The sequence below is a fragment of the Lepus europaeus genome, chromosome 1 (assembly GCF_033115175.1).
Source record: "Lepus europaeus isolate LE1 chromosome 1, mLepTim1.pri, whole genome shotgun sequence".
In the NCBI taxonomy this organism is placed as follows: domain Eukaryota; kingdom Metazoa; phylum Chordata; class Mammalia; order Lagomorpha; family Leporidae; genus Lepus; species Lepus europaeus.
In genome coordinates, this window is record NC_084827.1 from 10,165,622 (window position 1) to 10,182,982 (window position 17,361).

Genomic DNA, 17,361 nt, shown 5'->3' on the forward strand with positions numbered 1-17,361 from the left:
TGATTTGTTGGTTCATACTTCTCAATGAAGAAATCATATGCCTCATTAATCTTGACAAACGGGCTGTTTGGTTAGTTCATGGTTTACTTGTTAGGGAGCAAGTTTAAAATAGATTTTGTTGGCTTTCATCTCCTTTTGGAATAACAGTCTTTTTCTGTTCAACAAAGCCTTAAATATACAAACTCCTTGTATTAGACCTGTTGATTTTGGTTTCTGTGTTCCATCCCATTATCTTAAGTTCCTAGGGTGAGATGAAAGTGAATAGCAGTGGCGGAGTTGGGGGATCCTTGGCACTGGCTCTGTCAGCCAGTGCCTAGTGTGTGCAGGTGCAGCTGGTTCTGCCCTTGGTACCTGTCCTTGATAGGTTGCATTTTGTGCCTTAGTTTCCTCCCAAGAAAATGAAATGTGCCCATCTCCTAGGAATTGAAGGGAACTCTGGAGCATGACTTGGCTTCCCAGCAAACACTGAAGTTGTAAGGGGCCTGTGACCCACTGCACTCTGCCCACTTGATTGTCTGCCAGCAGGTCAGCCCTGTGCTTCCAAGTAAGGATGTAGGTAGCAAGTGTGCAGTCCCTGTGTCTTAGAACTCCTGATGTTCCTAACTACAGGTTATGTCCTGTGATACCGCAGGTCTGCTATACCAGAGTTCTTTTGAAAATGTGTGGGAAAATGGAATTGGAAGATAAAATTATTTGGGTACAAAAACTTCTCAAATCCATGTACATGTACACGTTTTGGTTTTTAGTTTTAAAGTCTCTAGGTCTTGGAGATCCTTCTAAGGTTTCTGGCTATGTGAAGTGATTAGGGAAATTTTTTGCCTCTTACCTAAAAGCCTTCTGAATCTCACTGCCTTCTATGAAGTTAAGACTGCTGTCAGGGCTCACACTGTGGTGCAGAGGGTTAAGCTGCTGCCAGAGAGGCTGGCAGCCCATATCCATGCTGGTCCAAGTCTTGATGCTCCTGGGAAGGCGGTGAGAGACCTACAGGAGAGGCTGGGATGGAATTCTAGGCTTCTGGCTTTGGCTCAGCCCTGCCTGTTGGAGCCATCTGGGGCACGAACCTGCAGATGGATGAGATATCTCTCTCTCTCTCTCTCTCTCTCTCTCTCTCTCTCTCCCTCCCTCCCTCCCTCCCTCCCTCCCCCTCCCCCTCTCCCTCTCCCTCTCTCTCCCTCTCTCCCTCTCCCCCTCTCCCCCTCTCCCCCTTTCTCCCTCTCCCTCTCCCTCTGTCTGCCTTTCAAATAAATAAGCCTTTTTTAAAAAATTGACATATTTTAAGGGTATGGTTATGAGATGAAGAGTGTATAAGTTTGTAAGATGGTCTTTTTTTTTTTTTTTTAAGATTTATTTTCTTGAAAGAGAGGTAGAGAGAGAGAGGTCTTCCATCTGCTGGTTTATTCGCCAATTGGCCGCAACAGCTGGAGCTGTGCCGATCTGAAGCCAGGAGCCTCTTCCGGGCCTCCCACATGGGTGCAGGGGCCCAAGAACTTGGACCATCTTTTACTGCTATCCCAGGCCATAGCAGAGAGCTGGATCAAAAGGAGCAGCTGGGACTAGAACCAGTGCCCATATGGGATGCCGGTGCTTCAGGCCAGGGCTTTAACAAGCTGTGCCACAGCGCCAGCCCCAAGATGGTCTATTTCTGAAAATCCAACCTTGACAGATAAGCCAGACTTATAGGCACCTATATTCTGTTTTATTGCTGTAAGCAGTTTATTAGTTCAAAGTTCTCCAAAAACTGTGGTAATGCATGAGCAGATTAGATGTGTCCATGGTCACACCCATGTGCAACCCCCTCTGAGATGGAAAACTCCATTATCAAAGCTTTGTGTATCCAGAGCCAGTGCTGTGGTGTAGCGGGTAAAGCCGCTGCGTGCAACACCAACATCCCATAGGAGCACCAGTTTGAGTCCTGGCTGTTCAGCTTCTGATCCAGCTCCCTGCTGATGCACCTGGGAAAGCAGCAGAAGTTGGGCTCCTGCACCTATGTGGGAGACCTAGATGTAGCTTCTGGCTTTGGCCTGGCCCAGCCCTGGCTGTTGAGGCCATTTGGGGAGTGAACCAGTGGATGGAAGATTGTTTCTCTCTCTCTCTCTCTCTCTCTCTCTCTCTCTCTCTCTCTGCTCTGTAAGTATGTCTTTCAAATAAATAAATATTTTAAGCTGCTTGTATCCGTTGGAGCAATCTTCTAGAAACAGCCCACCCAGCTACTCCTAAAGTGAAGGGTTTGACTCCCAGTGTGGGGCCATGGTCACCAAATGGTCCATAGCGGTCAGCTCCCTTGGATCTGCTCAGCTGCAGAGCTTCCTGGCCTCATCCCTGGTCTGCAGTCCCAGGTGACACTGGCAATAACTGTGAGAGGTCCTTGCCAGGTTGCCGCTGGCTTTGTATGACCTATATCACAGTTCATTTCTCTCTGCCCAGTCCTGCTTCCTTTTCAGCTCACATGTGTCCCAGAGAAGCATCTTCTACCCAAACTGGGCCTCAGCATCTGCTCCAGAGAGCTCCACTTAAGACCCACAGATCTGCTGCTGCTTGTCAGTCTGACTTGTCCTTTGAGACACTTCCATCGTGTGTTTATTTTTTTAATTTTGTTTTATTTGAGAGGCAAAGACACCTCCTATCCCCTGGTTTACTTCCCAAATACCTAGGAGCATGGGGATTCAATCCAGGTCTCCCATGCGTGCAAGGACCCAAGCAGGAAGCTGGATTTGGGAATGCAGCTAGGGCTTGAGCCCAGGCACTCCAGTATGGGATGCAAGCATCCCAAGCAGCCTCTTTACCCCTGTGCCAAACACCCACCCAGATATACTTACTTCGGAAATTTCTTTAGACTGACTTTTAGGTTCTCTGCTATATTAGTTATAAATGTTTTACATATTAAAGGTGTGAGCCGATCTCTGGGATATTAACATTATAGATAATACACTTGCCCAGTTAAGTAGATACAGATTTGAATAGTTGAGAACCTCAGATGAACTATGTGTACATTTTGGATACTTGGTGGAACAATGAGAAAAGGGGAATGGGTAGTCAGAGAATAAAGCATATAACAGGAATAGAAGACGTTGCTCATTTTTCATAATATTCTGAATATAAACTGATATTTGTTGTGACACAGTTACCATGAATAGAACTGAATAAAAATGGTGTGTACTAAAGCTAACTTGACATTTTAACATGAAAAATTTCTATTTGATCTTACAGATTATCAATAAGTTTTGATAGAGTAAGTTTCATAGTGGGAATCAGAAGTGTAATACAAAGGGGAAAGAATGAGAGAGTGTGTGCGAAGAACATAATGTAAAGATTGCTTGTAAAGTTCTATAATTCTGCTAAGCCTGTTTAAAGGCTGTATTAACATAGGGTGTGTGTGTGTGTGTGTGTGTGTAAATATTTGTATGTCTTTCTTTGCCTTTAAAACAGAAATCTTGTATCTGCTGTCTCGCTGCCCAAATGCCCACAATATCTTGGGATGGGCAAAGCCAAGACCCAGTAACTCAATCCAGGTTTCCTCTGTGGGTGACAGGGACCCCACTGCTTGAGCTGTCACCTACTGTCTACTAGGAAGCTCTAACAGGGAGCAGAGCCAGGCACTACAGACGTGGGATGGGGGTGTTCCAAGTGGCATGTAACTGCTCTGCCAAACACTCAGTGACTAAACAATACACGTTACTAAATGAAGCAGCAAGAAGTACATTTTAGCCTAAAATCCAGTGCTTAAAAAAATTTTAATAAAACAAGATAGAATTTTGTGGAGATTCTCTTTTTTATTTTGAGAAAATTCAGATGCTTCTGGCTTTGGCCGGATAAGTGGCATTTCATTATTTCTAGGCCCTTTTAAAAGGTAGAACTTTTCATTTCATTAATTTCTTTCACCTGTGAACATTATTGAGCTGTATTCCTAGCACTGTGGTAGGTTCTCAAGATAATATGACAAAGGGCCAGTGCAGTGACATAGGGGGTAAAACAGCTGCCTGCAGTACCGGCATTCCATGTGGGCGCCGGTTCGAGTCCCAGCTGCTCCACTTCCGATCCAGCTCTCTGCTACGGCCTGGAATACAGTAAGATGGCCCAAGTCCTTGGGCCCCTGCACCCATGTGGGAGACCTGGAAGAAGCTCCTGGCTTTGGATCAGCATGACTCTGGCTGTTGTGGCCAGTTGGAGAGTGAACCAGCAGATGGAAGACCTCTCTGCCTCTTTCTTTCTGTGTAACTCTTTCAAATAAATAAATAAATTTTTAAAAAATAAAAAAAAATGGGAATGTATTTTTTTTAAAAAATATGATAAGCCAGATACATTCTCGGTGCCCACAGATCCTTCACACCGTGCAGTGAAGGAACTCCAGGAAAGAAATGGGCATGGGGTTTGAGTCTTGAATGAGTGTTAAAAACAGTCCAGTTATGATGGGTGAACTTGCACCTCTTCTGGGACTTCCCAGTAAGTCTCAAGTGCAGTGAAATTTGGCTAGAGGACAACTTGGTGAAGAAGGGGAGAAGCTTTCCAGGCAGAAGCAGCAGCCAGAGATGCTCAGGAGCAGGAAGGAGATGGTGTGACTGTGACCAAGGAAATAAGGTGGAAGTTTCCTTCTTTGCTTTTTTTACATTGATTTATTTGGGTGGCAGAGTTAGAGACAGAGGGAGGGGTCTTCCATCGCTGGTTCACTCTCCAAATGGCTGCAATGGAGCTGGGCCCATCTGAAGCCAGGGGCCAGCAGCTTCATCTGGGTCTCCCACCTCTGCTGCTTTCCCAGGCGGTTAGCAGGGAGCTGGATCAGAAGTAGAGCAGCTGGGACTCAAACCGGCACCCATGTGGGATGCCAGCACTGCAGGCAGAGGCTTAACCTACTATGCCACAGCTCCGACTCCAGGTGGTTTTGTAAGAGGCAAATGGAAAGGGAGAAAAGGATCGGATTATGCCACATCAAGGATTTCCCTGGTTTGAAACTGTGCTTGGGCTACCTACTGCTCTTAGGGAGACGGTCTATTCAGAATTAGGATGATGGGGATTTCAGACTCCTAACTGCTGTCAGGAATGGGGAAAAGGATGATACAAATAAGTGGAAGGTAGGGGAGTCTAGTTAGGCTACTTAAAGCTTGGTCCGAATAAGAGGCAACCGTGCTGACTACTACAGAAACAAAGGGAGATAGTGAATGATTTGAAGTAGCGTTGGAAGTTAGAAATCAGAAATACTTGAATATGAAAGATGAGGTGTGAGAGCCGTTCCCAGGTTTCTGACGTGTTGGACTGTCACAAGATGGGCAGTCCCAGTGGAGGAGTGTAGAACATTTTCTCAGTTGCTGATAGAAATTAGAAGTAGAATGTAGAAAAAGGAGTAAAAGGACAGCTAGATTGTATGAGAGAGTTTATCCAAGATAGAAGTAGCTGAACTGAGTTAGGAGAACTTAATTGATAATTTCCCCTTAGGGGAAAATTAAAGAAGCAATGGGAAAGGGGAGGGTAAATTTAAATAGTTGATGTTGTCAAGTGCCAGTGCTCATTATCCGGTGGGGGGTTGGTATGATCCTCCCCAGGCAGATGAAAGGCAGATGGGCACTACAGAGGGAGAGCTTTTGCAGAGTAGTTGCTGAGTTGTTAGTTTCTTAAAACTTGAGAGAATCCTTATGTTAATGCTATTTTATATTTCACATTTGAATATAACTGTATGAAATAAAATATTTTCAAGATCAGGAACATTAGTTTCATAGCTCAGATACAAATACTAAAGAAGATTTGGATTGTAGTGGTTCAGTAAGCATAACCTACACAGTCCTTAAACGTGCCTTAGATTACGAGAGCTCCATAATGCTGTTGAGGATATAGGACGTATTGAACTAAGTGATGAGGTAACCCAGACTTAGATTTGCAGGCTGTAACAACCTAGCTTAGTGTTCTAGATTTCATTCGCTTATCAACAGTTTATTTTACAAAGCCAGATGATTCAGTGCTTGATAATTCAATCTTTTTCTTTTTAAATTTTATTTAAGGGGCCAGCGCCATTGCTCATTTGGTTAATCCTCTGCTTGCAGCGCTGGCATCCCATATGGATGCCGGGTTCTAGTCCTGGTTGCTCCTCTTCCAGTTCAGCTCTCTGCTGTGGCCCAGGGAGGCAGTGGAGGATGGCCCAAGTGCTTGGGTCCTGCACCCGCATGGGAGACCAGGAGGAAGCACCTGGCTCCAGGCTTCGGATTGGCACAGTTCTGGCGTAGTGGCCCTTTGGGGAATGAACCAACGGAAGGAAGACCTTTCTGTCTCTCACTGTCTATCAAATAAATAAAAAATTTTATTTAAGGTATACAAATCTCATGTGTTTCATATATACGGATTTAGGAACACAGCGATACTTCTAAAGCTATGCTCCCTCTTGCCCAGTTCCTACTCTTCTTTCTTTCTCATTCTCTGTCTTAATTTTTACAGTGATTTACTTTCAGTTTACTTTATACTCATAACATTAACCTTACACTAAAGAGTTCAATGAACAGTAAAAAGAAAAAAACACTGTTCCTGAACAGTTGAAACAAGGGTTGTAAACAATCATCCAATCTCAAAATGTCAATTTCACTCCTATATTTACATACCTGGTACTGTTACCACAGATCAGGGAAAACATATGGTATGTGTCCTTTTTGGGACTGGCTTATTTAAGTATAATGGTTTCCAGTTGCATCCATTTTGTTGCAAAAGACAGGATTTCTTATTTTTTTTTTTTTTTTTTTTTGGTGGCTGAGTAGTATTCTATAGTGTATATATACCATAATTTCCATATCTAGTCATCAGTTGATGGACATTGGGTTAATTCCATATCTTAGCTATTGTTTTTCCCCATTTAATTTTTTTAAATTTTATTTAAGGTATACAAATTTCATGTATTTCACATATACAGATTCAGGAACATAATGATACTTCTCACCCTACCCTCCTTTGTGTCCATGCTCCCACCCTTCTACCTCCTCTCTTTCCTAATCCCACTCTTAATTTTTACAAAGATCTATTTTCAGTTTACTTTATACATAAGATTAACCCTACACTAAGAGTTCAAAAAATAGTATGAAGGGGAAAAAAAAAAAAACACTTCCACGGTGGAAACCAGGGCTGTAAACAGTTTAATATGTCAGTTTCACTGCTATACATTACCTTTTAGGTTCTCTATTAGTTACCACAGATCAGGGAAAACAAATGGTATTTGTCTTTTTGGAGACTTATTTCACTAAGTATAATGGTTTCCAGTTGCACCCATTTTGTTGCAAAAGACAGGATTTCTTTTTTCTTTTTTTTTTTTTCTTTTTTTTAAGCAACTGAGTAGTATTCCATGGTGTGTATATATATATCATAATTTCTTTATCCAGTCATCAATTGATGGACATGGGGTTGATTCCATATCTTAGCTATTGTGAATTGAGCTGCAATAAACATGGGAGTACAGATAATTCTTTGATCTGCTGATTTCGTTTCCCTAGGGTAAATTCCCAGGAGTGGGATGGCCAGATCATATGGTAGGTCTATATTCAGACTTCTGAGGTATCTCCATACTGTCTTCCACAATGGCTGCACCAGTTTACATTCCCACCAACAGTGGATTAGGGTACTTTTTTCCCCATATCCTTGCCAGCATTTATTGTTTGTTGATTTCTATATGAGAGCCATTCTAACTGGAGTGAGCTGAAACCTCATTGTGGTTTTGATTTGCATTTCCCTGATGGCTAGTGATCCTGAGCATTTTTTTCATGTGTCTGTTGGCCGTTTGGATATCATCTTTTAAAAAATGTCTGTTTAGGTGCTTGGCCCATCTCTTCAGTGGGTTGTTTGTTTTGTTGAGTTTCTTGAGTTCCTTGTAGATTCTGATATTAGTCCTTTACCAGTTGCATAGTTTGCAAATAATTTCTCCCATTCTGTTGGTTGCCTCTTCACTTTCTTGAATGTTTCTTTTTCAGTACAGAAGCTTCTCAGTTTGCTGTAATCCCATTTGTCAATTTTGGCTTTGATTGCCAGTGCCTCTGGAGTCTTTTCTAAGAACTCTTTGCCTATGCCAATGTCTTGCAGACTTTCCCCAGTGCTCTGTCATAATTTGATGGTGTCAGATTTTAGATTTAGGTTCTTGATCCATTTTGACTAGATTTTTCTCTAAGGTGTAAAATAAGGGTCTTGTTTTGTACTTCTCCATGTGGAGACCCAGTTTTCCCAGCACCATTTGTTGAAGAGACTGTCCTTACTCTAGGGATTGATTTTAGTTATTTTTGTCAAATATACGTTTGTTGTATGCAAGGTGTCCAGTGCATAACGAATCTTCCCAGGCAGACAAATCAATTGATTCACAAGCTTTTATTGGGATTCCGCTCCTGGGCGAGGTTCACCGGTCCCAACAGAGCAGCAGAGCAGGGGCCAGGGAAGTCGCATGTCAGAGGCTGGGAGGGCTCCTTTTATAGATTCAGGGCGTGGGGGTTAAAGGTTGATCCTCATTGGTTGACCTTTAGGAACTCGTGGGGACCTTGACAAGGACTTTTCTTCCCCGGAAGTATAGGTAGGGACTCTATTTCTGGAAGTATAGGCCTTCCCTTCTTGTGGATCCCAAAGCTACCATTGTAGAAGCATGGATTGATTTCTGGAGTTTCTATTCTGTTCCTTTGATCTATATGTCTATTTTTGTACCAGTACAAATTATAACTGCCCTGTAATATGTTTTTATCTAGTGTTGCGACGCCTTCAGCTTTGTTTTTGTTGTATAAGATTGGTTTAGCTATTTGGGGTCTCTTGTGTTTGAATTTTAACATTCTGTCTAGATCTGAGGAGAATGTTGGTATTTTGATTGGTATCGCATTGAATCTGTAAATTGCCTTGGGTAGTATGGATGATATTCTTCCCATCCACGAACATGGAAGATTTTTCCATTTTTTGGTGTCTCTTCTATTTCTTCAATGCTTTGTAATTTTCATTATAGAAATCTTTCACTTCCTTGATTAAATCTATTCCAAGGTATTTGGTGGTTTATTTGGTAGCTCTTGTAAGTGAGATTGATTTTAGAAGTTCTTTCTCAGCCTTGGCATTGTCTCTGTTCAAAGGCTATTGCTTTTTGTGTGTTAATTTTATATCCTGCTACTTTATCAAACTCTTTTATGAGTACCATTAGTCTCTAGTGTAGTCTTTTGGTTCCCCTATATATAGGATCATGTTATCTGCAAACGGGGATAGTTTGACTTCCTCCTTCCCAATTTGTATCCCTTTGATATCTTTATCTTGCCTAATGACTCTAGCTAAAACTTCCAGGACTATATTGAATAGTAATGGTGAGAGTGGACATCCTTTTCTGGTTCCAGATGAGGGGAATGCTTCCAGCTTTTCCCCATTCAGTAGTACACTGTCTGTGGGTTTGTCAGATTGCCTTGATGGGTTAAGGAATGTTCCTTCTATACCCAATTTGTTTAAAGTTTTCATCATAAAAGGATGTTGTATTCTATCAAATGTTTTCTCTGCATCTACTGAAATAATCATTTGATTTTTGCTCTTCAGTTGATAATTTGACATATGCATTTATTGATTTGTGAATGTTGAACCATCCCTGCTTACCAGGGATAAATCCCACTTGGTCTGGGTGAATGATCTTTCTGATATGTTGTTGGATTCAGTTAGCTGTATTTTGTTGAAATTTTGCATCTATGTACACCACAAGTATTGGTCCTTAGTTTGCTTTCTCTGTTTTGTCTTTTTCAGGTTTAGGAATTAAGGTGGTGCTGGCTTTGTATAAGGAGCTTGGGAGGACTTCCTCCCTTTCAGTTGTTTTGAATGGCTTGAGAATTGGAGTTAGTTCTTCTTTAAATGTCTGGTAGAATTCGGCATTGAAGCCATCCAGTCTTGGGCTTTTCTTTGTTGGGAGGGTCTTTATTACTGGTTTCCTATGTCTTCGTGGCTCAATTTAGGTATGTTGTGTGTGTCCAGGAATCTATCCATTTCTTCTAGGTTTTTCAAATTGTTAGCATACAACTCTTGTAGTAATTTCTGATGATTCTTTTTATTTCTGTGTTATCTGTTGTATGTCCTTTTTTCATCTCTGATTTTGTTGATTTGGGTCTTCTCCCTTTTTTTTTTTTTTTTCTTTTTGTTGGTTTGGCCAATGGTGTATCAGTTTTGTTTGTTTTTCAAAAAGCCAGCTCTTAGTATTGCCGATCTTTTGTGTTCTTGTTTTTTTGTTTGTTTGTTTTCAGTTGCATTTATTTCTTCCCTAATTTTAATTGTTTCTTCCTCCTCTTTTAGGGTTTGGTTTCTTGTTTATATGCCCTTGGGATGCAATGATGGCTCATTTGGGGGCTTTCCAGTTTCCTGATGTAGGCACCAATTGCTAGAAAATTCCCTCCTAACACTGCTTTTGCTATATCCCATAAGTTTCCATATGATGTATTGTCTTCATTTGTTTACAGAAATTTTTTTATTTCTTCTGTGACCCATTGTTCATTCAGGAGTATGTTGCTCAGTCTCTCTAAGTTTGCATATGTTCTAGAGATTTTTGAGTTGTTGATTTCCAGCTTCATTCCATTGTGATCAGAAAAGATTCATGGTATGATTTTGAATTTTCTGAATTTGCTGAGACTTGCTTTATGGCCTAGCATATGATCTATCCTAGAGAGGGTTCCATGCACTGGTGAGAAGAATGTATATTCTGCTACTATGGGGTGAAAAGTTCTGAAGACATCAGGTCCATTTGGTCAATAGTGTAGATTAGTTCTGTTGTTTCTATGTTGATTTTCTGTCTAGTAGACCTGTCCATTGATGAAAGTGGGATATTGAAGTCCCCCATTACTATTGTATTGGAGTTTGTATCTCCCTTTAGATCCATTAACATTTGTTTTAGATAGCCAGGCACTGTGGCATTGAGTGCATATACATTATTTATCGTAGTCACATCTTCCTGTTGAATTGATCTCTTAATCATTACATAATGTCCTTCAATGTCTCTTTTAACAGTTTTTGTGGTAAAGTCATTTTATCTGATATTAAGATGGTTACACCTGCTCCTTTTTTGCCTTCCATTAGCATGGAATATTTTTTTCCATCCTCTCACTTTCAGTCTGATTGCATCTTTGGTGAGGTGTGTTTCTTGTAAGCAAGAAATAGATGGGTCTTATTTTTAATCCATTCAGCCAGTCTGTATTTTTAACTGGAAAGTTGAGGCCATTTATATTCAATGTGACTATTGATAAGTAATGACATGACCCTACTATTTTCCCATCAATATTCCCATTGGTTGCTTTGGATTTCCTTTGTATTTTTACTAGATTTCCTACCTTTACATTCTTTCATAATGATGACTTTCTGTGTTTCTGTGAGTAGCACATCCTTAAGCATCTTTTGTAAGGCTGTACAAATGGTGACAAATTCTTTTGATCTGTTTGTTACGGAAGGTTTTAATTTCACCTTCATAAATGAGAGTTTTGCAGGGTACAATATTCTGGGTTGATAGGTTTTTTTCTCTAGACTTTGTATATGTCTCTCCATTCTCTCCTTGCCTGTAGAATTTCTGATAAGTTGGCTGTGAGTCTAATTGGAGATATTCTGAAAGTAATCTGGCACTTCTCTGATGCACATTTTAGAATCTTTTATGTTTTACTGCTAAAAGTTTGACTACAATGTGTCATAGTGAAGATATTTTCTGTTCATGACTATAAGGAGCTCTGTTTGCTTCCTCTAGTTGGATGCCCCTTTTCTTTCTCCAAATTGGGAAAGTTTTCTGTAATTGTTTCATTAAATAGGCCTTCTAGTCCATTCTCTTTCCATGCCTTCAGGAACTCCTAAGACCCGCATTTTGGGTCATTTGATTGTATTCCATAAACCTCCAACACTGTTTTGAATTCTTCTAATTTCTTCTTTTTTCTTGTTATTTGTTTTTTGTTGTTGTTTGGTCTGAGAAATTTCCTAAGATTTGTCTTCTAGCTTTGATATTCTTCTGCCTCACCAAGTATGTTGTTAAGATTTTCCAGTGTATTTTTTATTTGACATTGAATTCTTTATTTCTATATTTCAGTTTGATTTCTCTTCAAAATCTCAATCTCATGGGAAAATTTTTCTTCCATGTCATGTGTGGATTTCTTTTACTCATGTATCTGCTTCTCACTGCTTCTGAGTAATCCTATGATTGATCTTTTGGATTCCCATTGAGGCATTTCATCAATCTCTTTGTCTTCACTTTCTAATACTGAAGTGTTGTGTTCCTTTGGGGTAGTCATGCTGTCTTCCTTATTCTTTTTTCTCGAATTTCTGCATTTATTTTTAGGCATTTGTGGAAAAGCTTGTTGGTTTTCTCTTTTGATGGTTTTTATCTTTGACTTAAGCCTCTGTGGTTTAGTGGAGTGTCCGCTCTTTCAGCGAATGCCCAGAGGCACATGCTGGGTATGGGCAGTGCTCCATGATGGGGCCGGGATCCAGGCTGACACTCAAGTTGGACATGATAGATTTCCTCTGTCAGCAGGGCAGAGGTTAGGATCACCTCTGTAGGTGTAACCACACCCTTACCTCCTCTCTTCCAAGGTTATCAGTGCCTAGGGTTAACCCACAATGGGTGCAACACTCACCTGCACTGTCACATGAATTGCACTAAGGATCTGTGCAGTTGCACTAAGGATCTCTTGTGAGCCTGGATCCTTCTACAATGTTTGCCCAGAGACTCAGCTACACCCTGAGCCCTGTCATGTATTCAGAGTTCCCACAGTCTCAGCACACAAGGCTCCCACAGTCATGGGGTGCAGAGGATCTGCTGTGCCCCTCTAACTGATCCCATGAAGAAAGAGGTAGAGATGTTCCCAGAGCCAGCTGCTTTGGGTGCTCTGCCTTGATGGTTTGAGTCCGAAAGCCTGTTATATTTCAAGAGGCTGGGGGTGTGTTGCAGTTCTCCGTGGGTGCCCAGCTCCCTGTCAGTCCTTCCAGCCAGATGCAGTCAGTGGGAAACACTGATTTTCCCTCTGGTGAAATCCCTGGATCCCTGTGGACAGATTGCCACAGCCAGTACTCATGTCAAAGTGGCACCCCCTCCCAGCCGTTTGTTGAGTGCTGCTGTGTAGGGAGAGAGAAAAGTGCCCTTTTTTCCCTTTTATTTATTTTTTGCTAGGTTAGGCAGGTACCCCATCCCCCTTTGGGCTCCAGGCCAGACTCAAAGACAGTGTGCTCTGCCAGGCTGTCCTCCAGCCGTGTCACCAGCGCACAGGCGGCTGTAGTGTGCTCTTGCCTCACACTCCAGCTCTCGGCTATGGGGGTCATGTGTTGTGTCCATGCTTAGCACCTTCCACGCTGACGGACGACATCCTTTCTTCTGTAGAATTTCCACTGCAGATTTCTCCAATAACTCATTATTTATTAGTCATTTATTTTATGAAGCCAACTAGTTCATTGTTTGTTGATTTGCACTAAAATACAAGTAATTCTTTAAGTCCTCCACATATTGAAGTGGTGCCCATAGACAACGCTTACAGGGCGTGTGTGACATTGTGCAATGAGAAGCACTAATTGAACACCTAAGGTCCTTTATTTGTGGGACAAGGATACTAAAGCAGTATAGATTGTATTTTGCAGTAGCTTCGTGTACTTAGAAATGATAGCCATTACTATTAAGTGTGCACTGTGGTAAATATTTTACATGCATAATCTTAAACTTTGTAACAACCATTTGAGGAAAGAGTTTTGTCCCCATTTTGCAGAATAGAAAATGGAGGCTTAGAGAAGCTAAGTAGGTTACCCAATACGACTTAGCTACTTCCTAAGTGTGGTGCTAAGCTTCAAATCCAGGTCTCTGAATTCAGGATGCATTTTATTTTATTTTTATTTTTTTTTTGGACAGGCAGTGTGGACAGTGAGACAGAGAAGAAGGTCTTCCTTTTTCTGTTGGTTCACCCTCCAATGGCTGCTGCGGCTGGCGCATCTCGCTGATCCGAAGCCAGGAGCCAGGTGCTTCTCCTGGTCTTCCATGCAGGTGTAGGGCCCAAGAACTTGGGCCATCCTCCACTGCCCTCCCGGGCCATAGCAGAGAGCTGGACAGGAAGAGGAGCGACTGGGACAGAATCCGGCGCCCCGACCGGGACTAGAACCCCGTGTGCTGGCTTTGCAGGCGGAGGATTAGCCTATTGAGCCACGGCGCCGGCCTTATTTATTTGAAAGTCAGAGTTACACACAGAGAGAGGGAGAGGCAGAGAGAGAGAGAGAGAGGTCTTCCATCTGCTGGTTCTCTCCCCAATTGGCCGCAATGGCCGGAGCTGCACTGATCCGAAGCCAGAAGCCAGGAACCTCCTCCGGGTCTCTCACGTGGTGCAGGGGCCCAAGGCCTCAGGCCATTTTCCACTGCTTTCCCAGGCCATAGCAGAGGGCTAGATTGGAAGTAGAGCAGCTGGGAGTTGAACCAGCGCCTGTATGGGATGCCAATACTGCAGGCGGCAGCTTTGCCCTCTATGCCACAGCGCTGGCCCCAGGATACATTTTAAATTGTGATAATTCTTGCTGAATTCCCTTCTAAATGGGAGCACTCATTTCCGTTCATCCTCAGCCTCACCAACACTTGCATTCTTGCTCAGTGCTATATGAAAAATTACTGAAATTCACAGAAAACTGATGAGATTGAATGGTTTTTCCTATTTATTAGTGGTTTTGTTTCTCTTCTGGCAGTTTCCTGGGCATGTCATTTTTTCCTTTGAGTTTTCTAATTGTTACAAAGGTCATGTGGTACCTGTCTTCATAATTTTATGAAGTAAAACGGCAACAAAGTCAGATTGTATTTGTGCCGAGTTTGACTCAGCATTTCTCATGAATGCTAAGAGTTAAAAATGATTTTGAATGAGCTACCTAAGCAAGCATATTTCTGTACACAGTCCATATATAATGTGTGTTTCCATATGTTAAAAGAATCTCTGGATAGAGTGGCACCTGTTAATACCTTACAGATTGAATATTCTGTCAGTGTGTGTCACCCCAGGATGTTAGAAATCATTAATTCCCTTTATTTCTTCTTCAGGTTTTCCTGCAATGAGATTTCATTTTCTACATTTAAAGGACATCCTTTCTGAGCTGCTGTGAATAAATTTGGAATGATACTGTATATTTTCAACTAATGGAGAATTAGTTGTACCTTGACTAAGGATTGCTGCACTGGACGACTTCAGAATATTGCTCACAATGTCATCCAACAGGAGTCAGAATCCCCATGGACTGAAGCAGATTGGCCTTGACCAGATCTGGGACGACCTCAGAGCTGGAATCCAGCAAGTGTATACCAGACAAAGTATGGCTAAGTCCAGATACATGGAACTCTATACGTATCCTCACGTTAGAGCTGAGATAATCTGTTTAGAAATTTGAATATTGACAGGTATGATCTATGACTAACTAGAAATTTTACTTTTTTTCTCTTCCCAGTTCATCTTGTGTTGTAGTCAGAATTCATTTTTAGTTTTAAGTTATTTGAATAGAAGTAAAACTGTCTGGTTAGTAGCCTAATGTATTGCTGGTCAGTATAATAGCCACTAATAACGTATAGCTGTTTAGTTAAAGTAATTTAAAACTTTGGTTCCTTATAGCCACATTGCAGATGCTCAGCCAGATAATAGAATGGTTGTATCACTATAGAACATTTGTTGGATAGCAATGGCTTAAAGCAGGGTATCATTCGTTTATATATTGTCCATGTATTTAGGTGTTCTCTGTATCTGCCTTCATGTTACAGGGATAGAGCTGAGTGGTTGTATCAGAAATAGTCTGATCCATAAAGCTTAAAATATTTATAATTTGACCTGTTATACAAAAAATTGCTGACCTGCTCTAAATGGATAGTACATAGAGCAAACTTATTATGGTCCTGCATTATAGATATGGTATTAAAAAGTTATTTCACTCCTTTAATATTTGGTTCATGATGTGAAGAGGAACTGTGCTCTATGTTACAAAGATTATGAGGCTATAAAAGATGTAGCTACTGCTACTAAATACTCAGAGGTATACCATTTAACTTGTAGTTTCTTGATTCCATACAAACATAAAATTGAAATTAAAGCTAAGCTATTTCAGGTTACCAATTGCTGCTGATTCTAGGACTTTACAACATTGATAGTTCAGTGGAAGGTTTTCTGTAAATATGTATGCATCAGTGATTAGATTATGTGATATTCCAGTATGCCTTCAAATGTGTTATTTTAGAATCCTAAAACAATTAACATTAATTTAAGTAGATAAGCTTTCTATCTCTAAATGGACTTAAAGTATATTGTGTGTACACATATTTGTATACATATATTTACACTAGAGCACTTTTTAAACATATTCATTGAGAGATAATTCACGTACTATAAATTTTACACTTTTTAAAAGTATTCAATATAGTGGTTTCCTGTGTATTTACAGAGTTTTGTAACCACTGTCTAATTTTAGAAAAATTTCATAAACCCAGAAAGAAACCTTGTATCTGTCGGCAGTCACTACCCATGGGCCCCTTCCTCCAGGCCTGAGCAGCCCCTAATCTACTTTGATTCTGTGACTTTACCTGCTCTGGACAGTTTGTATCAACAGAACCATAAAATGCAGGCTTTCGTGTTTGGTTCCTTTCACAAGTGTGTTTCTAAGCTTTATCCTTGGGGCATTGGTCAGAATTTTATCTTTTAGGACTGAATTGTTTGATATTGTAAATTTTGTTTACCTGTTCATCAGTGGTGAGGATTTGGGTTACTTCTGCTTTAAGTTATTATTAAGAATAGTCTTACATTGTACACAAGTTTTTCTATGGCTGTATGTTTCCAGTTCGCTAGGTATATATATACATAGGAATGGAATTGCTGACATACACAATATGTAAGATGCTTTTAAGGCAGTAAGAGTGCCAAGTGGGAGAATATTCTTCCACCCAACAGGGTTGTGGTGTGATAGGAATGGCATTTTATTTTTCAAATTCTTGTAAGTAATATTGCTGATGATGACGATTCCAGGGATGAGGCAGGACACATGGTTGAATTTCTGGTAAGCAGAGAAACGGGAGAGCGCTACTGTGAAGACCGCAGAAATTTTGTTGCTAATCTGTCTCTGGGAAATTTCTTAAAATGTATTTTTTTTACTAAATCAAATTGTTCCTTTGTCTGATAGTATTTTTGTAGAACTGTGAGTAGAGGCTTTGTGTGCTTACAGAGATTATGGAGTTCTTTTATGCTATAGTCATAATTTGTAGTTGCTCAGATATTTACAATTTCAATTTTTTAGGGCTGCCACTCTTAAAGTTGGCATTCTTGTCCTTCGTTTTGTTTGATTTATTAGAGAATCCAAACTGAACCTAAAAATATCTTTCTTTGAGTTGTTGGATATTTTTGAAATAACACAACAGTATCTACCTCTTATTTGGGCTCAGCTCTCCCT

General features: G+C 40.8%; 1 protein-coding gene across 2 annotated transcripts in view; it reads left to right on the forward strand.

Moving 5' to 3' along the window:
- The window catches only part of CUL1 (cullin 1), a 107,496-nt gene that overhangs the window by 29,192 nt on the left and 60,943 nt on the right, over positions 1-17,361 (forward strand). For both annotated transcript variants that reach the window (XM_062190698.1, XM_062190789.1), the window contains exon 2: positions 14,981-15,281. In XM_062190698.1, the coding sequence (XP_062046682.1) occupies positions 15,142-15,281 (140 nt within the window). In that variant the 5' untranslated portion in view covers positions 14,981-15,141. The remainder of the gene's footprint in view (positions 1-14,980; positions 15,282-17,361) is intronic.